The sequence below is a fragment of the Dendrobates tinctorius genome, unplaced genomic scaffold, assembly GCF_039654945.1.
Source record: "Dendrobates tinctorius isolate UK_male_01 unplaced genomic scaffold, ASM3965494v1 ptg000162l, whole genome shotgun sequence".
NCBI classification, from domain to species: domain Eukaryota; kingdom Metazoa; phylum Chordata; class Amphibia; order Anura; family Dendrobatidae; genus Dendrobates; species Dendrobates tinctorius.
Window position 1 is genome coordinate 67,474,227 of NW_027361829.1, and position 23,513 is coordinate 67,497,739.

The 23,513-nt window shown below is 47.3% G+C and overlaps 1 protein-coding gene across 4 annotated transcripts; it reads left to right on the forward strand.

Annotated features, from left to right (window-relative positions):
- KIAA1143 (KIAA1143 ortholog) lies at positions 1-23,307 on the forward strand. 4 transcript variants are annotated; one of them, XR_012220888.1, is made up of 5 exons: positions 1-139; positions 5,712-5,836; positions 12,639-12,780; positions 18,476-18,742; positions 22,738-22,849. XR_012220888.1 is itself a non-coding variant. In XM_073550088.1 (5 exons), the coding sequence occupies exons 3-5, from the start codon at positions 5,729-5,731 to the stop codon at positions 22,941-22,943; spliced, it is 456 nt and encodes a 151-aa protein (XP_073406189.1). In that variant the 5' UTR covers positions 2-139; positions 5,275-5,356; positions 5,712-5,728; the 3' UTR covers positions 22,944-23,307. The 4 variants fall into 4 exon arrangements, 3 of the variants coding, with proteins under 3 accessions (XP_073406187.1, XP_073406189.1, XP_073406188.1); XM_073550088.1 differs by lacking the exon at positions 18,476-18,742 and adding an exon at positions 5,275-5,356 and having other exon boundaries at positions 2-139; positions 22,738-23,307; XM_073550087.1 differs by lacking the exon at positions 18,476-18,742 and adding an exon at positions 4,664-4,785 and having other exon boundaries at positions 4-139; positions 22,738-23,307.
- Positions 23,308-23,513: the final 206 nt, after the last annotated feature.

A 23,513-nucleotide genomic window follows, 5' to 3' on the forward strand; every position in this document is an offset into this window, starting at 1 on the left:
CCGGCGGCCATCTTTGCGTGGTCCGATAGTCCTTTGCTGCAGTTGGATTGTCCCTCCCCGGCCGCCGTCTGCTGGATGTAGTTTGTTAGGCAGCACGCAGTGAATTGTGGGTAGCAGCGCTGTGACTGTCTGCGGACAGGTATGTGTCGGTGTCAACTCTGCTGCATGCTGCTGTGTGACTGCTGGAGGCTTTTATTAGGGAGCTCTGCTGCATGCTGCTGTGTGTCTGCTGGAGGCTTATATTAGGGAGCTGTGCTGCATGCTGCTGTGTGACTGCTGGAGGCTTATATTAGGGAGCTCTGCTGCATGCTGCTGTGTGACTGCTGGAGGCTTATATTAGGGAGCTCTGCTGCGTGCTGCTGTGTGACTGCTGGAGGCTTATATTAGGGTGCTCTGCTGCGTGCTGCTGTGTGACTGCTGGAGGCTTATATTGGGGTGCTCTGCTGTATGCTGCTGTGTGGCTGCTGGAGGCTTATATTAGGGAGCTCTGCTGCATGCTGCTGTGTGACTGCTGGAGGCTTTTATTAGGGTGCTCTGCTGCATGCTGCTGTGTGACTGCTGGAGGCTTATATTAGGGTGCTCTGCTGCGTGCTGCTGTGTGACTGCTGGAGGCTTTTATTAGGGTGCTCTGCTGCATGCTGCTGTGTGACTGCTGGAGGCTTATATTAGGGTGCTCTGCTGCATGCTGCTGTGTGACTGCTGGAGGCTTATATTAGGGTGCTCTGCTGCATGCTGCTGTGTGACTGCTGGAGGCTTATATTAGGGTGCTCTGCTGTATGTTGCTGTGTGGCTGCTGGAGGCTTATATTAGGGAGCTCTGCTGCATGCTGCTGTGTGACTGCTGGAGGCTTATATTAGGGTGCTCTGCTGCATGCTGCTGTGTGACTGCTGGAGGCTTATATTAGGGTGCTCTGCTGCATGCTGCTGTGTGACTGCTGGAGGCTTATATTAGGGTGCTCTGCTGCATGCTGCTGTGTGACTGCTGGAGGCTTATATTAGGGTGCTCTGCTGTATGTTGCTGTGTGGCTGCTGGAGGCTTATATTAGGGAGCTCTGCTGCATGCTGCTGTGTGACTGCTGGAGGCTTATATTAGGGTGCTCTGCTGTATGCTGCTGTGTGGCTGCTGGAGGCTTATATTAGGGTGCTCTGCTGCATGCTGCTGTGTGACTGCTGGAGGCTTATATTAGGGAGCTCTGCTGCATGCTGCTGTGTGACTGCTGGAGGCTTATATTGGGGTGCTCTGCTGTATGCTGCTGTGTGTCTGCTGGAGGCTTATATTAGGGAGCTCTGCTGCATGCTGCCGTGTGACTGCTGGAGGCTTATATTAGGGAGCTCTGCTGCGTGCTGCTGTGTGACTGCTGGAGGCTTATATTAGGGAGCTCTGCTGCGTGCTGCTGTGTGACTGCTGGAGGCTTATATTAGGGTGCTCTGCTGTATGTTGCTGTGTGGCTGCTGGAGGCTTATATTAGGGAGCTCTGCTGCATGCTGCTGTGTGACTGCTGGAGGCTTATATTAGGGTGCTCTGCTGTATGCTGCTGTGTGGCTGCTGGAGGCTTATATTAGGGTGCTCTGCTGCATGCTGCTGTGTGACTGCTGGAGGCTTATATTAGGGAGCTCTGCTGCATGCTGCTGTGTGACTGCTGGAGGCTTATATTGGGGTGCTCTGCTGTATGCTGCTGTGTGTCTGCTGGAGGCTTATATTAGGGAGCTCTGCTGCATGCTGCCGTGTGACTGCTGGAGGCTTATATTAGGGAGCTCTGCTGCGTGCTGCTGTGTGACTGCTGGAGGCTTATATTAGGGAGCTCTGCTGCGTGCTGCTGTGTGACTGCTGGAGGCTTATATTAGGGAGCTCTGCTGGAGGCTTATATTAGGGTGCTCTGCTGCGTGCTGCTGTGTGACTGCTGGAGGCTTATATTAGGGTGCTCTGCTGTATGCTGCTGTGTGGCTGCTGGAGGCTTATATTAGGGTGCTCTGCTGCGTGACTGCTGGAGGCTTTTATTAGGGTGCTCTGCTGCATGCTGCTGTGTGACTGCTGGAGGCTTATATTAGGGTGCTCTGCTGCGTGCTGCTGTGTGACTGCTGGAGGTTTTTATTAGGGTGCTCTGCTGCGTGCTGCTGTGTGACTGCTGGAGGCTTTTATTAGGGAGCTCTGCTGCGTGCTGCTGTGTGAATGCTGGAGGCTTTTATTAGGGAGCTCTGCTGCATGCTGCTGTGTGACTGCTGGAGGCTTATATTAGGGTGCTCTGCTGTGTGACTGCTGGAGGCTTATATTAGGGTGCTCTGCTGCGTGCTGCTGTGTGACTGCTGGAGGCTTTTATTAGGGTGCTCTGCTGCGTGCTGCTGTGTGACTGCTGGAGTCTTTTATTAGGGAGCTCTGCTGCGTGCTGCTGTGTGACTGCTGGAGACTTTTATTAGGGTGCTCTGCTGCATGCTGCTGTGTGACTGCTGGAGGCTTATATTAGGGTGCTCTGCTGCATGCTGCTGTGTGACTGCTGGAGGCTTATATTAGGGTGCTCTGCTGCGTGCTGCTGTGTGACTGCTGGAGGCTTTTATTAGGGTGCTCTGCTGCATGCTGCTGTGTGACTGCTGGAGGCTTATATTAGGGTGCTCTGCTGCATGCTGCTGTGTGACTGCTGGAGGCTTATATTAGGGTGCTCTGCTGCATGCTGCTGTGTGACTGCTGGAGGCTTATATTAGGGTGCTCTGCTGTATGTTGCTGTGTGGCTGCTGGAGGCTTATATTAGGGAGCTCTGCTGCATGCTGCTGTGTGACTGCTGGAGGCTTATATTAGGGTGCTCTGCTGTATGCTGCTGTGTGGCTGCTGGAGGCTTATATTAGGGTGCTCTGCTGCATGCTGCTGTGTGACTGCTGGAGGCTTATATTAGGGAGCTCTGCTGCATGCTGCTGTGTGACTGCTGGAGGCTTATATTGGGGTGCTCTGCTGTATGCTGCTGTGTGTCTGCTGGAGGCTTATATTAGGGAGCTCTGCTGCATGCTGCCGTGTGACTGCTGGAGGCTTATATTAGGGAGCTCTGCTGCGTGCTGCTGTGTGACTGCTGGAGGCTTATATTAGGGAGCTCTGCTGCGTGCTGCTGTGTGACTGCTGGAGGCTTATATTAGGGAGCTCTGCTGCATGCTGCTGTGTGACTGCTGGAGGCTTATATTAGGGTGCTCTGCTGCGTGCTGCTGTGTGACTGCTGGAGGCTTATATTAGGGTGCTCTGCTGTATGCTGCTGTGTGGCTGCTGGAGGCTTATATTAGGGTGCTCTGCTGCGTGACTGCTGGAGGCTTTTATTAGGGTGCTCTGCTGCATGCTGCTGTGTGACTGCTGGAGGCTTATATTAGGGTGCTCTGCTGCGTGCTGCTGTGTGACTGCTGGAGGTTTTTATTAGGGTGCTCTGCTGCGTGCTGCTGTGTGACTGCTGGAGGCTTTTATTAGGGAGCTCTGCTGCGTGCTGCTGTGTGAATGCTGGAGGCTTTTATTAGGGAGCTCTGCTGCATGCTGCTGTGTGACTGCTGGAGGCTTATATTAGGGTGCTCTGCTGTGTGACTGCTGGAGGCTTATATTAGGGTGCTCTGCTGCGTGCTGCTGTGTGACTGCTGGAGGCTTTTATTAGGGTGCTCTGCTGCGTGCTGCTGTGTGACTGCTGGAGTCTTTTATTAGGGAGCTCTGCTGCGTGCTGCTGTGTGACTGCTGGAGACTTTTATTAGGGTGCTCTGCTGCATGCTGCTGTGTGACTGCTGGAGGCTTATATTAGGGAGCTCTGCTGCGTGCTGCTGTGTGACTGCTGGAGGTTTTTATTAGGGTGCTCTGCTGCGTGCTGCTGTGTGACTGCTGGAGGCTTTTATTAGGGAGCTCTGCTGCGTGCTGCTGTGTGAATGCTGGAGGCTTTTATTAGGGTGCTCTGCTGCATGCTGCTGTGTGACTGCTGGAGGCTTATATTAGGGTGCTCTGCTGCGTGCTGCTGTGTGACTGCTGGAGGCTTATATTAGGGTGCTCTGCTGCGTGCTGCTGTGTGACTGCTGGAGGCTTTTATTAGGGTGCTCTGCTGCGTGCTGCTGTGTGACTGCTGGAGGCTTTTATTAGGGAGCTCTGCTGCGTGCTGCTGTGTGACTGCTGGAGACTTTTATTAGGGAGCTCTGCTGCGTGCTGCTGTGTGAATGCTGGAGGCTTTTATTAGGGTGCTGTGCTGCCTCTCCGGCCTCCATGTGTCCCCTGAGGCTTCTCATTATTCCACAGCTGCACAGGTCAGTGGTGCTTTCTCGTGACTCACACATGACATCCCCAGCAGGGAACTGCAGTTTGTAAGTGACTGGTGGCACTAGTGTTGTCACTGATGAGGTTGTCAGTGATGAGATTGTCACTGACTGTTGGTAATTCTATCAAATTTTGCCCATGTCTATCAAAAATATTGATAAATCGCCAATAGTGCGCCTGGGAGACAAAGTCCCCATTCTTCTGACACGTAGTATAGGAAGAGGTGGGCACAAAAACAATCCCCTACTGTCAAATGATTGAAAGTGTCACTTCTCCTTGTTGTGATACAGTCCGTAGAGCGCAGCAGTCAGGAGGAGTGTGTCACTGCTGCTGCATAGCGATCTTTCACACATGAATCAGTTGCTGCCTATGCAGAGGGCAGCTGACTATGACAAACTCCTTTCAGCTGCCGCATTCTGCATAAACAATGACTGAGACAGGACGAATGAAAACGGTTTGGAATCACGTGTGCCCGGGACTCTGGAGAGCTGCTTTTACATTTTTCCACCTCTTCTAGCACTGACACAGGTAAAGATCACAGTCAGGTTTAAGGTAATAATTTGTTGCATATAAAAAAAAAAGTAACTTTATTTTTAAAACTTTGTTTCTCAGTCAAGTGAAAAGCCAAATCAGACATTTTTACACTTTTTCGAGCAAGGTTTAGGTTAGGGATCAGGTTAGATTACTTCAGACTGGGTAATAAAATGTTAATTTCTAAAAATGTAGGAAAGGCTAAAAGCTCTATAACAACTTATAACTTTTTAGGTCTGATTTATATAAAAAGCAGCAATAAATTGGTAGGTCAGAGCGCAAACTTTTAGGCTACGTTCCTATAATCAGTGTTTTTTGAGTTTTTCACAGAATTTTTGCACCTTAGTTTACTTGCGTCTTTTGCATTTTTGCGCGTTTTTTTGTGTCTGTCTGGTGTGTCATGCTTTTTTTTGCGTAAATTCACTAAAAATGCATGTGTTTTCCTTTTCTTTTTTTTTTTTTTCTGCCCCCTTCATCTAATGCAAGCCTATGGGAAAGTTACGCACAGAATAGTCTGCATACCCACAACATAAATGGACATGATGTGGATTGAAAAAACGCACCGCAGGTCGGTTTACGCAGTGAAAAAAAAAAAAAGCACAATGGACATAAGATTTCTATAAAATCCATCCACTTTGCTGGTACTGTAAGACGCTGCATTTCTGCCGCAGCAAAAGCATGGTGCGTCAAAAATCAGTTCTTATTGTGAGCATGTAGCCTAATTGCCACATTATTTTGCTCAATTTACAATACACGAGCTTGCATGATAACAGTTTGAATAGATGACTAGTGGAAGGAACTCAAGGCTAGCATGGGCTGAGGCCCAGAAAGGCTAAATTGTCCGTGAGTCCTATTAGTAGTAATTTACTCTGGGGATTACTACACTCACATTTCTCATTTTATTTTTATCACACTCTCCCTAGTTTAATGCCTTTCAGCCATGAGTAAGAGGAATCAAGTGTCCTATGTGAAGCCCTCAGAGCCGTCTTTCCTGAAAAAATTCAAAAAGGATGTTGGCTATAAAGAAGGACCAACCGTGGACACCAAGGTATATGTTTTCTAGGTTAACTTTCAATTATTCTTACTTTTGTAGAAGCGTAGTACATTGACTCTACAGGGAATAAGCTCCTGCTCGCTGGGGGTCAGACCACTTAATGGGAACGCCAAAGATAACTGAGATCTGAACTCGGCTGTCTCTGGTGCTGCAATTAAAGAGGTTGTCCACTATTTTTACATTGATGGCCTATCATTCAAATAGGTCATCAATGTCTGATCGGCCGGGGTCCGGCACCCCCGTCAATCAGCTGTTATCGGTGTCTGCAGCAGCCGCCAGACGGAGGTACTTACCGTATTTTTCGGACTATAAGACGCACCGGACCATAAGACGCACCCCAATTTTCAGAAGGAAAATAGGGAAAAAAATAATAATGTGTCAAATGGGGGTCCGTCTTACAGTCCGATTTCAGCTTACCTGGGAAGGGATCCGGCACAGGTGGAGAAGTAGTCACAGGGGTCATTCAGTGGTCCAGGCTCGTGCGGTGGCGGCGGCTCTGTGCTGGGTGGGCTGTGGCAGGGGCAGCTGTGGCAGGGGCAGCTGTGCTGGGGCAGGGGCAGCTGAGGCAGGGGCAGCTGTGCTGGGGCAGGTGGGCAGGGGCCGCTGTGCTGGGGTAGGGGCAGCTGTGGCAGGGGCAGCTGTGCTGGGGCAGGTGGGCAGGGGCAGCTGTGGCAGGGACAGGTGGGCTCTGCGGTGGTGGCAGCGGGCGGCGCTCTGAGGTGCGGTGGTGGCAGCGGGCTGTGCTCCGGTGCAGGGGCGGCGGCTCCGCCGGCATTTCTTCGCTGCCCGGAGGCCCCCGCACACCCCTTGCTGGGCGCCGCCATGTTGCGGTGGCCTCCGGGAGCATGGACCCCGGCAAGATGGCCGCCGGTTCGGGGACGGCGCATGCGCAGCTTCAGATCTCGTGCCGAGATCTCGGGGGGACGAGATTCAAATCTCGGCAACGAGATCTCGTCCCCCGAGATCTCGGGACGAGATCTGAAGCTGCGCATGCGCTGTCCCCAGTCCGGCGGCCATCTTGCCGGCGTCCATGCTCCCGGAGGCCACCGTAACATGGCGGCGCCCAGCAAGGGGTGTGCGGGGGCCTCCGGGCTGCGAAGAAACGCCGGCGGAGCCGCCGCCCCTGCACCGGAGCACAGCCCGCTGCCACCACCGCACCGCAGAGCGCTGCCACCACCGCACCGCAGAGCCTCGCCCGCTGCCACCAGCGCACCAGGTACCGTGCATTGCGACCATAAGACGCACCCCCCACTTTCCCCAAAAATTTTGGGGGAAAAAAGTGCGTCTTATGGTCCGAAAAATACGGTATTGTCTACTTGTAGTGGCTGTCCCCCAGATACTATACATCCGCCTCCTATTCAAATTAATAGGAGAAGGATGTGGAGTACCCTGTGGCAGCCACTACAAGTAAGTACTTACATCCGCCACCACCAATAACAGCTGATCGGCGGGGGTGCCAAGTGTCGGACCTGTTGGCTGATCAGACATTGATGATCTATCCTAAGGCTAGGCAATCATTATAAATGTCCCGGAAGACTAGTGTACCTGACGCTATGCCGTCATCACTGCAGTCTATTGGCCCCATCGGCATATGCGTCTGGACCCGATTTTTGCGGTAGAATTCAGATGTATGTCCCACAGGGACACAGAACACAATGTGAAAGCACCCTGAGTGGCAGGTCCTCAGTCACAATGACAGACAATTTTCTTCCCTTAGAAATCTGGCTTAATTTCCACCAAAAACATTGCTGGAGAGGTCGTGCACCACATTTAGTATGGTTTTTTTGTTTTGTTTTTTTGACTCTTTTACCAACCCGATTGACGAGAGGGCTTGGCCTAGCAAAAAGGGCCTGGCTTGACTGTAAAGGAGGTGTGACCTAAAATACAAAGTGCACCTAAGTGTACCAAAATTGTGACAGAAGATACTGGTTCAAAATCAACCAACCAGTATATGGTGTATTAAATGGAATCTGTCACCTATTTTTTGAACTATAAGCTGCGGCCACTGCCATCAGGGGCTTATGTACAGCATTCTGTAATGCTGTAGATAAGCCCCCGATCTAACCTGAAAGAGAAGAAAAACGATTTATATTATACTCACCCAGGGGCGGTCCAGGTCCGGAGGGTGTTGTGGTCCCGTCCGGCGCCTCCCATCTTCTAGCGATGACGTGCTCTTCTTTGCTTCCTGTCGCGGCCCTGACGCAGGCGCATTGATCTGCCCTGTTGAGGGCAGAGCAGAGTACTGCAGTGCGCAGGCGCCGGACCTCTCTGACCTTTCCCGCGACGGGAAGCAAAGAAGAGAACACCCATCGGACCCGGACCACCCCTTGGTGAGTATAATATAAATTTGTTTTTCTTCTCTTTCAAGTTACATTGGGGGCTTATCTACAGCATTACAGAATGTTGTAGATTAGCCCCTGATGGCGGTGGCCACATCTTATGGTCGAAAAAATAGGTGACAGATTCCCTTTAATAAATAAGTAAACAAAGGGGTCGAGAGGCACTAAATATATCACACATTATAAGCCTGTGGAAGACAATTGGCACATTTTTCAGACTGTCTACTCTAAATTTACGCTGTCTAAAAATTAGATTTAGGCTGTGTGCCCACAATGCGATTTTTAAGCGTTTTTGCCGCGATTTTCGCTTCGAAAACGTTTAAGAAAACTCGTACAGAACGCACCCCATGCATTCCTATGGCATTCCGCACATGCTGTGCTAATGCTGCGCTTTTTTCCCACGGCGGAATCGCATCGCGGAAAAAAACGCAGCATGCTCATTCTTTTTGCGGAATCGCAAAGAATTGCCGCGATTCCACACCCATAGGAATGCATGAGAACCGCTTACTTCCCGCATGTGGCTATGCCCACCATGCGCAAAGTTAAGCATCTCGTGTGCGGATGGTACCCACGGTGTGGAGCAGAGGAGACTGTCCTCCAGGCCCTGGGTACCATACCCCTGTAAAAAAAAAAAAAAAGAATAAAAAATCAGGGTATATTTACCTTCCGGCGTCACGCGCAGCCTTCCCGGGCCTCAGCGTTCCCAGTAATGCCTTGCGGCAAGGACCTGTGATGACGTAGTCTTGCGTTACTCTAGCGGTCTCGTGAAATCACTATAGCAACGCGAGACCAACGTCATCACAGGTCTCGCAAGGCATCGCTGGGAACGGGAGCGTCGCTGAGACTGCGCGGGACGTCGGAAGGTAAATATACCCCGATATTTTTTTTATTTTTTTTTTAAACATTCTATCTTTTGCTATTGAGGCCGCATAGGCAGCCTCAATAGTAAAAAGCTGGTCACACTTGTCAAACACTATGTTTGACGAGTGTGACCAATCTGTCAATCACTTTCCAAGCGATGCTTCAAATCGCTTGGAAAGTGCTTGAATTTCGCATGCGAAAATCGCGGTAAAACCGCGCGTTTTCTGGGAAGGAGTCAAGTTTTGAGTGTCCGGTTTAAAACGCTGCGTGGGCACATAGCCTTAATAAATTTACCCCAGTGTGCATTTGTATCACCCCGTTCACATTCCCTTAGTCTATACTATGAAAAACTGTATGATCATAACATGTACCGCTAATGACTAAGTATTATTTATTTATTTTGCTCATTTAGCGCCATTAATTACAGACTAGCTGTCCCCATTGGGGCTCTCAATCTAGATTCCCTATCAGTATTTCTTTTGGTGTGTAGGACACAACTGGAGTACCCAGAGGAAACACACACAAATATGGGGAGAACATACAAAACTCCTTGCAGATATTGTCTTTGGTGGGATTTGAATATAGGACCCCAGAGGTACAAGGCTCTGGAGTGCTAAACCCTGAGCCACTGTGACTTTGCAGTGTTGGGGTCCTGGGATTCACATCCCACCAAGGACAACACCTGCAAGGAATTTCTATGTTCTCCCCGTGTTTGCGTGGGTTTCCTCCCACACTCCAAAAGACATAGTAGTTGGGAAGTTAGTTTGTGAACCCCATTGGGGACAGCGATGACAGTGTCTGTAAAACACTGTGGAATTAAAGGGAAGGTGCCATCCAAAAAAATTTTTTTCAGCAATTGAAAAAATGTAAAGAATTAATGTTTTACATTTTCTTAAAAAATATTATCGTTTGTTTTTAATTTTGCAAAATATGAAAAATAATTTTAAAAAGTTTGGCATTTCCACTTGTTAACACTAGGGGGGAGCAGCTATTGAAATTTGGCACAAAAACCTAGTGTACAACTAGCTCACATTACTGCCCTGCAGTAATTATGGGCGAAATCTGCTGACATGGGTGTGATGTCACTCCTCTCCTCCCCTTCTGGGTGTTTGCTAAGGGAAAAGAGAGGATGACATTTAGGAACACAGTGAGCAGCCATTTTGATGGGGACTGCAAAGTTACTGACTGTCTTTGCATGCAAAGTCTGGATTAGAACAGGCCATCAATCAGCAGAAATGTTTCCTGGATTTCTGTGGAGCAGACAAGCAGACGGTCCATCCATGTGTATAAAACATAGCACTCTATGTACAATCCCTGGCACCGAACAGGGTGCCCCCCATAGACCAGCACACTGCTCTCCTGAAATACTCTGTGCTGCTGTCGCCCTGCTCCTTCCACCATACATCAGGCCCCTGTTGCCTCGCTTTCACACATCGCCAGGACAGGATCTGAGGAGAGGAATGGGGTCTTCGGTCTCTGAGGATGGCAGGCAGCAAGGATTCTGGGAGCAGGGTGACAACAGCACAGAGTATTTCAGGAGAGCAGTGTGCTGGTCTATGGGGGGCACAGAGGGAGATATATGGGGGAGGAGCAGGGTGACAGCACCACAGAAATCCAGGAAACATTTCTGCTGATTGATAGCCTGTTCTTATCCAGACTTTGCATGCAAAGACCCCATTCCCCTCCTCAGATCCTGTCCTGGCGATGTGTGAAAGCGAGACGACAGGCGCAGTCCGGGGTGACGCTGGGAAGCAGGATGGGGGGAAATGTAGCCATACAGTAACGATAAAAATGAGACCCCTCTCTTCAGCTGTCTCACCAGCCCTCCCCTGACTGCATCTATTACCCCTGACCCGTGTGCAGGTGCTCAGCCAGAACCACCCTAGAATGGGTCCCCTTTTAGCAGATAATACTGCCATAGTGTTCTCACATAATACCGCCATATACTTCACACATAATACCACCATATAGCTCATACACAATACCACCATGTAGATCACACATAAAACCAGCAGGGTGACAGCAGCACAGAGTATTTCAGGAGAGCAATATCAAACGGGATAGGATTAGATACATGGCTCAGCAGACTGTATCACACAGGATAGGATTAGATACACGGCTCAGCAGACTGTATCACACGAGAGGATTAGATACACAGCTCAGCTGTCAGTATCACACAGGAGAGGATTAGATACATGGCTCAGCAGTCAGTATCACACAGGAGAGGATTAGATGTCCAGAAGATTGCCAAGTGTTTTGAAACAGCAGGGAGCAGCTCCTCTTATGTTTTGCAGGGGCAGCAGCTGGTCCGGTGTTTTGGAAAGAGCAGCTCGGTCTCCAGGAGCTTGTCCTGGTTCCTCTCCTGCAGCTGGTATGTGCAGAGTGAACATCCAAGCCCTGTTACACTGGAACAGTACGGCACCCAGGGCTTGCAATAGAGTGTAAATGGGGCTAAAAGGAAAGCACTGGGCTCTAATAAAATGGTGCCTGGCCACACCTACAGCTGTAAATTGAACTGCCCAAAGGGGCGTGCCCAGTTTACTCCTGATGCTGCTGCAATGATAGAGATAGGGTCGGGAGCCGACTGTTATGTCTTATGCCCAGGGACTGCCGTAAATGAGCATGGAAAGTGTCCTTCAGCAGCCAGAAAGGTAAGATGGCAGCCCCCAGTGGCTGCATTAATACAGTAAAAAAAACAAACCATACACACCACTGAGTCAAGCTTAGGAGACAATATCTTTTTATACTATTTTCTTTTTTACATTAAATTATGAAAAAACACGGCACCTTCCCTTTAATGGCGCTATATAAGTGAGTAAGGCCTCTTTCACACTTCAGTTTTTTACAATCAGTCACAATCCGCCAGGTTTTGAAAGAAAACGGATCCTCAATTTTCTTTTGAGGATCCGTTTTTTTCCCCATTGACTTCCATTTATGGGGGATTGTGACAGATTGCTGTCCGTTGCATCCGTTTTTTTTGAGGATCCGCCAAAAGTTGCTGTCCGTCACCATCCTCAAAGATTTCAAAACGGAGCTTGCAACGTTTTTTTCTCTGGCGGATCCTCCAGACACTCATTTAACCCGAAATTCTTTCAGGGTGCCGGACAAAACAAAAAACAAATTCTCTCCTCTATCCCCTTCCCAGCCAGCGGTTCCTTTAACTTTCCTCATTTTCAGGATCCGTCTGAAAACGGATCCTGTGCCATCCGTTCACATCAGTTGAGAACGGATCCGCTTGTCTGACTTTTTGGCGGATTTGAACTGATGCAAAAAACTGAAGTGTGAAAGAGGCCTAACATAAATAAGTAAAATCTTGAAATGCGGAGATTCAATACTGATTTATATATCTGGTGGAACTGCTTGTTTTTAGTGTCCTTATCAATTGTAAAATTGTTCAAATTACGAACAATAATTCCAGCCAGCAAAAGCTTTCACACCGAAAATAAAAATAAGGCCAATGTTCTTTACAAATCTAAAACTATATACATGCAAAAATTGTTTGTTAATTTCTTAGCAGTTGCGGCAAAAGAATAAGGAAATTAAAATATTAAGTATACTCAGATGTTAATTCCCCCCCCCCCCCCTCAATCCTACAGCGACAGGATCTCCCAGTAATAGCGGATGATAGTGATGGCAGTGACAAGGAGGATGAGCTACCGCAGGTTGTGGTGCTGAAGAGGGGCGACCTGTCAGCAGAGGAGGTTATGAACATTAAGCAACAAATCAAAGGTTCAAAAGGTTTGTAAATGAAGTCTCTTAGAACCAGTTTTATGAAGTTTTAACTGCCATATATTTTCTGATGAATTTAATGTGCTGAAGAAAATTGACGTTCCAGTAAATACATATTTTTGGGACAATTCAGAATCTCTTCGCTTATCCAGTGTTTATCTGTTTATAACGGATCCAGTATTAATATGTAAATGCAAATGCAGAAGTTTCTGCTTTTGAACAGATCCTTTGAAAAAGAAAAAATCTTTTATATGTATATATATATATATATATATATATATATATATATATATATATATAATATGTGTGTGTGTAATACTTGCGGCACACGCATGCCACACGTGTGCCGCATCAGTACCACATGGACGGGCACTAGGGAAGAAGCGTTACAGTAAGTGCTGTTCCCCGGCGCTGGGGGCTGAAGACGTCTCTCATCGTTCTTCCCTGCTCTGCCGGCGATAGGCACGAGCAGGGGAGAATGATGAGACTTATATTTAAGTGATAAAAGAGGCAGCAGGCGACGGCTGATGGAACTATACAGTGACAGCTGGAACGACTGATGAGGGTGTTCATCAGCCTCCTCCTGCACTATAAATAAATAAAAAGAAAAAAACGGCATGGGTTCCCCTGTATTTTCTATAACCAGCCGGGCAAAACTCACAAATGGGGGCTGCAATCCTCAGCTGTCATCTTCAACAAGGTTGGTTATCAAGGAAAGAGGGGTCCCCACGCTGTTTTTTTTTTAAATTAAAAAAAAAAAAAACAGCATGGGGTACCCCCATTTTTGACAATTAGCCTTGCTAAATCTCACAGCTGGGGCTGGTATTCTCAGGCTGGTAAGGGGCCATGGATATTGACCCCCCCCCCCCCCCCCCGCCAAAAAATAGCAGTTCGCAGCTCCCAGAAAAAGCACATCTATGAGATACGCCAATTCTGACGCTTTGCTCGGCTCTTCCCACTTGCCCTGTAACGCTGGAAAGTGGGGTTCATATTTGTCGGGTTGATGTCACCTTTGTATTGTCCGGTGACATCAAGCCCACGGCTAAGTAATGGAGAAGCGTCTATAAGACACCTAACCATTACTAATCCTATAGTTACATGGTAAATAAAGACACAGCCGTCCAGGATTAAAGCTAATTATCCCCCAGACATGGATTGTGGCGTGGGACAGAACAATAGACAAGTATGGTATATTGTTGTGTTTTTTTTTTTTTGTTTTTTTTTTTGTTTTTTTTATTACAGGAGAACAAGGGCTTTGGTGGAATAGGCGTTTGGTGAGTATAACTGGTTATTTTTAAATGAAAAAGTAAAACCCTGTTTTGTTTTCTTTCCAATAAAAGACTTTATACTGGCTGTGTCTTTATCCATGTGTGTTTGTGGCCCGTGCTGACATTAAAAAAACGGATTTGTCAGCGTGTTTTGCCCACGGACACACGGTCCATGGAAAATGTTAGGGCTGGCGGAACGCACCAAATAATAAAAAGATGGTAAGAGGTGTGTTTGGAGCCCGGGGTCCTCCGTGCAGAGATGACAACTACTGCTCGGTAATGGCGGACAATAACTGGCGGTATAACAAGTACACACGGGTCAACTTCACCTGGTAAATAGGAAGCGGACCCTGTTGCTTCACAGGACCGCGATACTGCTGAGTGAACTCTAGTGTTTTCGGTCACAGGACCCTACCCCAAGGACACGGGGTTAGAGTCCCTCTAGACCCACTAGCGTTCAGCGCCGCTACTGCGGTGCCTGGATACTAATTAAAGGTAAAGCACACAAGGTGCATACAGCGCCGCACTGGTGGCCGCCGCTAACCAGCCTAACCTTGTGACTGGAAAGCGCAATGTTTGTGCACTGCGCCACTCTAACGGACGCTGCGGTAGACGCAGTGCAGTAGTGTCTTGTGCTGGATGGCACAATCCGGCGCTAAGAATGGTGCTGTGACTAGGTAGCTTCAGTGGCGCAATACCATGCCATTAGTAGGCTCTGATTCTAAACCCTAATCCCTACGAACAAGCACAACCAGAGAGAGGGAGTCATAATGAGTCAGTCACCTGTCTCAAGCATCCATCATCACACATACCAATAGCAAATAGAGTCTATACTAGCACATGGCCGAGCGGCCATGCGAACCTTTTATAGCAGCGTCCTTCCGGGACCTTCCTCTTGGGCCAATCGGGGAAGTAATAGGACCTGAGCATGTGACCCCTGACCTCCAATGAGAGGACGACCCACGGGCATTCTCAGTAGACCGTAAGAATAACTTGGTCCCTGGAGCTGCTTGCTGCTGCTCTGTGCAGGTTGCTATAGCTAACCCCGGGAAGACGGCAGCAACCCGACCGACAGTACTAGCTTGAGCAGGACGCCGGGATCAACGTCTTTGCTGAGCAGCCTCCTCTGCGGTTGGAGGAGAATGGGAGACCGCAGGAGGCAAGGCTCGGGATTCCTCTTGTGCAGGGATAGCAACTCAAGCCAGGACCCGAATGGGTCTGTGCACACTGATATGTGCACAGACCCATTCACTTGAATAGGCAAGTGGCGCTCTGTCCCTCCCGAGTCTCTCCATATGGCTAAGTAGTTTACAGCCACATATGGGGTATTGCCACCTTCAGTAGAAATTGTGGGACAATTTTTGGTGCCATTTTTACCCACTTCTTGTGTGAAAATGTAAAATCTTTAGCTAAAACTAAATTTTGGTGGTAAAAATGTAGTTTTCCATTACGTCCCTCCGGACAGCACCATGGAGGTAGTCCTTCCTTGACCTATAGCGGGACAGGATCACAGAGGTTAAAAGGCCTCTCCACCCTCCAGTGTTTTTCCTGTCCCAACAGGGGACGGTTGTATGAGAGGCTGATCCTAGAGTGAAGATAGTCTGTGGACGTTTTACGGCTTTCCCTTCCCCATGCCAGGCTGTCCGTGGCTGATTCCTCTCTGGGTAGAGGTCCCTCAGCCATCAATCGATGTGCCAGATGGTCTCAGGGATCGGAAGTCTTGGCCTTCCCTTCCCCCGTCAAGCGGACCATGGCCGACACCTCTCGGAGAGGTTCCTCAGCCAACAGCCAGCCTGCGCAATGGGCTCAGGGGGATCGTGCGACGCGTCCAATACTTCACCCTGTCAAGCAGCCCGGGTCTGACACTTCCCGGTGGGAAGTCCCTCAGCCACAGAGACCAGTCGAGCGGATGGGCTCCTGGGTAGAGCTGCTTCCTCCCAATGGGGGGCTCTCGGCTCTGTCTGCACAGAGCCTTATGACTGGACACATGGTGGTAATGCAGCACATGGTCTCCATGAAGACTGCCCTCCAGCTGTGGCTCATTATTTAGCTCCTTCATGTGGAGCCAGTTTGACAATTTAGATGTACTATTCAGAGTGGAGGTTTATCCGGAACTCTGATTGCTCTCTTGGATGTAATTGTGGGCCTGGTCTCTCATTTGGCACCTTCAAGCATGGCCGTAGTCTGTGCATCATACAACTTCATAGTGCCTCTATGCATCTTATTGCATCATAGTGCCTCCGTGCATCATATTGCATCTTAGTGCCTCTATGCATCATGTTGCACTAAAGTGCCTCTGTGCATCATATTGCCTCCGTGCATCATAGTGCCTCTATGCATATTGCATCATAGTGCCTCTGTGCATCATAGCGCCTCTATGCATCATTGCATCATATTGCCTGTGTGCATCATATTGCATTATAGGGCATCATTGTGCCTCTGCCTCATATTGCATCATAGTGCCTCTGTGCATCATATTGCCTCTGTGCATCATTTTGCATTATAGTGCCTCTATGCAACATAGTGCTTCATAGTGCCTCTCTGCATCATATTTCTTCATAGTGCCTCTGTGCATCACATCCCATCATAGTGCTCCATAGTGTCTTAAGTGCATCTTAATGCTTCGGTGCCTCAAGGTGTGTCATAGTACCTCAGTGCTTCATAGTACCTCGGGCATTGTGGCTTTGTGGCTTTCTGGCTTAGACCTTCTGACTTGTGCCTTGTTGCGTGGCCGCACCTTGTATCATCGACCTACCACTTCACATTTTGTCTCAGGCCCCAACTCCGGCTATAGAGTTCTTGTCTCAGGACCCAGATCCAGCTTCTGTTGCTTCATTCTTTGCAACTAGGCTTAGCCAGATGAACAGCTATGCTTGAATTGGCCTAGTAACTTAGCATTTCTTCTGTTTGGAACAGAACTCTCAAGTAAGTTACCGCCTTGGATGCTAAAGGCAAGTCTCTTTCATAGTTAGCTTTAAAGGGAGACATACGTCTTTGGGGTTCATCACATAAATGGACATACTACTGTTGTGGGTGCAGGAAATCCCATGAGGTGGAAGAAAAGAATCCTTCCCAACTCCACACAGGACAGTCGGACTAGTTTCCTTGATCAATACCCGGTAGACAGATTCTTGTCCTATAAATCCATTGTATTATGTTTGCCAGGGATGGCATCACTGCCTTTTGTACCTTGTGGCTAATTAGCAGCACTGCGTCATGTGGCAGAGGATCCCATACCCACTAATCCTACAGCAGTCACGCTCCTAAGGTCAAAAAAGCTGTATCCAGGACTCTTACAGTTGAGAATCCATAGTCCCTCTACCTCGCAGTAGACAATCCCCTCTGTGATGGGAAGAAACCCACTTCCCTCTAGTTAGTGTGGTTCCCCCCACCATGGCAGTCGGGGTGTATAAATATCTCTAAGAAGACTGCCTTTTAGATATAATATATACATAAATAAGTTGACACATTTACAATGTCTGGGCTAATGACTTGTATAGAGGCAGTTTCAAATAATATCTTGTCAAAGGATTTTTACCAACAACCCCCCCACCACCACCGCTTACTCTCATCGATTCCAGAGTCCAGACCCCCTGTATCTGACATCAGTAAAACATGAGTGATGATCTACTTTTCCCTTTCAACGCTTCTAATGCGAAGCCCAATGTTGGTAGTGGCAGGGCATATTACCTGCCAGATGGAGTATTTCTTTATTATCAATACTATCTTTCCCTAACTGAGTGTTTAGACATCTAAGGATTCGGAATAGACACGATCTCCTGGTTGTGTAGGGTACATGCGTCCCAATGCTCTGCCATTTTCCATGTACTAACTGTTATTGCTTTGATCTTCCAGCAATCCAGGGTCTCTGTCCTGCAGGTCTCCTTGTATGGTAAGCGGGTCTCTAACCAAGATTTAATCTGAGCCCAGGAGGACTGATGAAGGAACTGTGTCCTGTGTTATAAGCACATGCAGCCAATTACTGGTCTGTACAGTCCTCATTGTATTGTGACTATCACCATACTTTTGCTGGGCAATAAGGTTTTTAAATCTATTCTGTGACTGCAGTGTTTACAAGTATCCATCACAATAACTGTAATTCACTGCAGTTCATTATTGGTATTGGGATACAACTCTGTTTCTGTGGCATATCTTGTTTACCAAATTCATACTGGAATTGGCCATTATAGACATATATCAGACACTCACTACGGTGATTATCTTTTGTGGATCATTTTCTATATCTAACCTGGTTCTTGCCTGGGACTTTGGTCCTTGGGCTTCTGTACCCACCCTGGGACCTTTACTTTGGTATTCTCCATGGTGCTGTCTGGAGGGATGTAATGGAAAAAGGGAATTAGACCTATCGGTAATTCTGTTTCCTGGTAGTCCCTCAGGACAGCACCCTTAATTCCCTCTCTTATGTTTGTCTTTAGGCTTGCACGGGATCGATCTTCTGGCAGATTGTTCATCCATCAGGTCGCCATGGCTCGAGATTGAGATGGAGCTGTTAAGGGGTCTTACATATGCGTTTGTAAGGGGGCACGTTTAGACCATTTCCATCCTTCTGTGGTACTTTGAAAAACACTAGAGGGTGGAAGTGGGAGGGGCCTTTAACCTCTGTGATACTGTCCCGCTATAAGTCAAGGAAGGACTACCTCCATGGTGCTGTCCTGAGGAAATACCTGGAAACAGAATTACCGGTAGGTTTAATTCCCTTTATTTTGTCTTCACTGCCCAATAGTATAAAATTCTGTGACACACCCATGGTGTCAATATGATCACTGCACCCCTAGATGAATTCATTGAGATGTGTAGTTCGTAAAACTGGGTCACTTATGGGGTGTTCTGCTGTTCTGGCACCCCATGGGCTCTCCCAGTGGGTCATGGCAGCTGCAAACCATAACAGTAAAATCTGGCATTCCTTTCCTTCTGAGCTTTGCACTGTGCCTGAAAAATATTTCCCGATTACATGTAGGGTATTGGCGCACTCAAGAAAAAAAATGGACCTCAGTTTGTTAAAAAAAAATCCTATTATCCCTTAGAAAAATTAAAAACTTGGGGCTAAAACAATATTTTAATGGTAAAAATGTAATTTATTCTTTCTTCACTGCTCAGTGGTATAAAATTCTGTGAGGTACATGTGGTAATATGATCACTGCACCACTAGTTGAATTCATTGGGGAGTGTAGTTTGTAAAATGAGTTCACATATAGGGGGTTTTATGTAGGGGGTTTATGTTGTTCTGGCTCCTCAGGGGCTCTGCCAATGTGACATGGCACCCTCAAACCATTCCAGCAAAATCTGAACTCCAATATGGCGCCTCTTCCCTTCTGAGCTTTGCACTGTGCCTCAAAAGAAGTATTCCCCTACATATGGGGTATCTGTGTACTCAAGAGAAAATGCACAACAACTTTTGGGGTCCAATTTCTTCTGTTACCCTTGGTAAAATAAAAAATTAGGGGCAAAAAATGTATTTTTGTGGAAAAAATGTAATTTTTTTTTATTTTCACGGCTCTACATTATAAACTTTTGTGAAGCATTTTGGGTTCAAACTGCTCACCACACATCTAGATAAGTTCCTTGGGGGGGTCTAGTTTCCAAAATGATGTTACTTGTGGGGGTTTTCCACTGTTGAGGCAAATCAGGGGTTCTCCAAACGTGACATGGCGTCCATTTTCAATTCCAACCAATTTTGCGTTGAAAAAGTCAAATGGCGCCTGCGCCCTGCAGTACTTTGCTCCACCCTCAACAAGGCAGAGTAGTACGTCTGCGCAGGAGCTCGATGCTGGGGAGGCATGAAGAAAGCAGGAGGGCAGCGTTGCAAGAAGATGGGAGGCGCCGGACCTGCGACACCCATCGGACTGGACCGCATCGGAACGCCCCCCCCCCCCCGGGTGAGTATAATAAAACCTATTTTTCTTATCTAGCAGGTCGAATCGGGGGCTTATCTACAGCATTATAGAATGCTGTAGGTAAGCCCTGAAAGGCAGTGGCCGCATCTTATAGTGGCCAAAACAGCTGACAGGTTTGGTCTAAACTGTACAATTGAGAGCTTGTAAGAGCTTTTCAAATAAATGCCAGTTGCCATGCATGGTGCTGGGCTGTGAGCACAACACCCACTTGTGGATGTTGGGCCCTCATGGAGTCTGTTTCTGACAGTTTGAGCACACACATGGATATTAGTGGTCTGCTGTATGTCATTTAGCAGGGCTCTGGCACTACTCCTCTGGTTCCTCCTTGTACAAAGGAGGAGATAGCAGTCCTGCCGCTGGGGTATTGCCCTCCTACAGCCCCCACCTACAGTCTTAGTGTACTTGTATCTGCTCCATGCTTTGCATACTGTGCTGACAGACACAACTACCCTTCTTGCCACAGCTTGCATTGATGTGCCATACTGGGTGAGCTGACTACCTGAGCTATTATTGTGGTTTGTAGACACCGCCTCATGCCACTGTGCAGTACTTCTAGGGGTGAGAGCAGTGGCAAGATGCAAAAGTGACCAAAACAGCCAAAAAAGATAACAGAGAAATGGTCTGTGGTCAATCCCTGCAGAACCACTCCTTTACCCGGGTTGTCTTGCCAATTGCCCATGATTTCTAACTGTTGTCTGTTCCATTTGCACAGCAGCAGATATCTATGTTGCTTCATTACTGGACAGGTTGATTTCACGGAAGTGTGATTGACTTGGAGTTACATTGTGCTGTTTAAGTGTTCCCTTTTATTTATTATTTTTTTTAGCAGTTTGCGTGTGTGTATATGTATGTAGTTGTGTGTATATAAGTACGAAATGTGTCATCTTTAACTTTTAGGCCTTTTAGAGATTATTTTATCTTCAACTTGCTTAACTGTTCACAATAACACTAATTTTCACCAGGGGTGCCCAAACTTCTACATGCCCCTGTATATAAGTGTGTGAGCATACAGTTGTGTGAAAAAGTGTTTGCCCCCTCCCCTCCTGATTTCCTATTTGCATGTTTGTCACACTTAAATGTTTCAGATCACCAAACAAGTTTAAATATTAGACAAAGATAACACGAGTAAACAAAATATGCAGCTTTTAAATTAATGTCTTTATTATTAACAGAAAAAGTAAACCAAACCTACAAGGCCCTGTGTGAAAAAGTGATTGCCCCTTAAACCTAATAAGTGGAGAGCCACCCTTAAGGGCCCGTTACACACAGCGATCTCGCGACACATCAGCGATCTCTCCAGCGAGATCGCTGTGTGTGACATCCAGCAGCTATCAGCCCCCCCGCGGGGTATCGCTGATCGTGCTGGATCTTCCTGGCCCGTTTTTTTCATCGCTGGTCTCCCGCTGGCCAGCGCGCATCGCTGCGTGTGGCAGCGGGAGCCAGCGATGAGCAACGCTGCACGCTGGTTACCAATGTAAACATCGGGTTTCTAAGGGTGGCGGGGCCCTTAGAAACCCAATGTTTACCCTAGATACCAGCATGCACTGCAGGCAGGGCGAGAGGTGGAGGCAGAGCGGCGCACAGACCAGAGTAGCTCTGCTATCTGCTACTCCAGTCTGTCAGACCAGAGTAGCAGATAGCAGAGCTACGCCGGTCTGTCTGCGCCACTCTGCCTCCACCTCCCGCCCTGCCTGCAGTGCACGCTGGTATCTAGGGTAAACATCGTGTTTCTAAGGGCCCCGCGGCCCTTAGAAACCCGATGTTTACGTTGGTAACCAGCGTGCTCGCTTGTCCTGATCGCTGGAGGGGCTGTCTATGTGACAGCTCACCAGCGATCAGCTAACAATGTCCCAGCGATCCCATCCACGTCGGATCGTTGGTGGGATCGCTGGGACATCGTTATGTGTAACGGTACCCTTAGCAGCAACAACTGCAATCAAGCGTTTGGTATAACTGGCAATGAGTCAGTTTACAATGCTATGGAGGAATTTTGGCCCACTCACCTTTGCAGAATTGTTGTTATTCAGCCACATTGGAGGATTTCCAAGCATGAACCAACTTTTTAAAGGTCATGCCACAGCATCTCCATCGGATTAAGGTCAGGACATTGAATAGGCGACTCCAAAGTCTTAATTTTGTTTTTGTTAAGCCACTCAGAGGTGGACCTACTGGTGTTTTTTGGATCATTGTCCTGCTGCATAATCCAAGTGCGCTTCTTCTTGAGGTCACTAACACTGCTGTATCCCCTGTGTAATGTATATATACACTGCCTTATTCTCTGTAGTATAAGAATATATTCAGCTCTCTATCCATCCCATCATCCTTGTCAGTGAGGAGGAGTAGTGGATAATCTTTGTCAGGGCTGGTGTACTGTTGCTTTGTGCATTACTTATATTCTCTGCAGTGTCCTTATAGAGGAGGTACAGCTGGTTGAAGAGTGTGAGGGGTTTAGGCAGAAATGCAGGTCTGTGCTCACTGCTGGCTTACAGTCCAATACAAGGAATGTTGGGAAATATAGTATGAACGGAGCAGAGGATTCTGAAGAGAAAGTGGTCACTATGACAGCAGAGCTGATAGTCAGGACACACAAAGCGAAGCATAAAACTGAAACTTGCAGTAAATGTATATGGGGAAGTATAGGGGCATTATCCTTAAAAGCATTTATGGCAAAACCAGTTACTTAGTTAAGGTAGTGAACAACCTGTTAAAATAAATAAACACGTGTACAGTATGTGTGCGTTTTTAGTTATGTATTTAATTCTTGAGCCTTTTTATTTTTATAGATGAAGAGCCAGCCCCTGCAGATGGAAAGATTCTGTTTAAAAAGCCAGAAAAACGTTCCACGGGTGACAAATCTATGGGTTTAAATGCATCCTCCAGCAAGAAAAAGAAAAACGATGAAAGCAAAGAATCGTCATCTTCTAAATCCAGCCAAAAGCTAGTGCGGAATACCAGCTTACTGTCTTTTAATGAGGAGGATGAAGATTAGATTACCAATAAAAAAATCATTGGATTTTTAGATTTTATTTTAGACATTTAATTGTTCAACCATAGTATTTTTAACAATCATGTACTGAACTATTATTTGTGGATTTTTATTCCTAGGTTTTGTCTCATGGTGTGTTTTATTTAAAAAAAAAAAAAAAAAAAATGTGCTTTGTATAAAAAAAAAAAGTAGGACAAAATACTTTTATTAAATTATATATTTGTACTATTAAAAGTGAAAAACAAAACATCTGACTGAATAGAAAAAATGAGAAATGGGTATTTAAACTCCAGAAGTGTATTTATAAGCCTGAAAAAAATCTAAAATAAATTGCAGTAAGAGAAAGTAAAAGTTCTTTTATAATAAAGGGAATCTGCCTGGTATTTTCAGCACTTTAGCAACGATAATGGTTGCAACGTCTTGTATCACTGTAGCAGCGCAGAGAGGCTGCTCCTGATGCTGTCACTGTTAACAGCAAAATTTTAGCTAGTTAGGCGAGCTGACTGAAAATTGTTTTAAGCACCTAGTCAATGTTTTACACAGACCTCATCGATAGGCCCCAAAAAATTATTT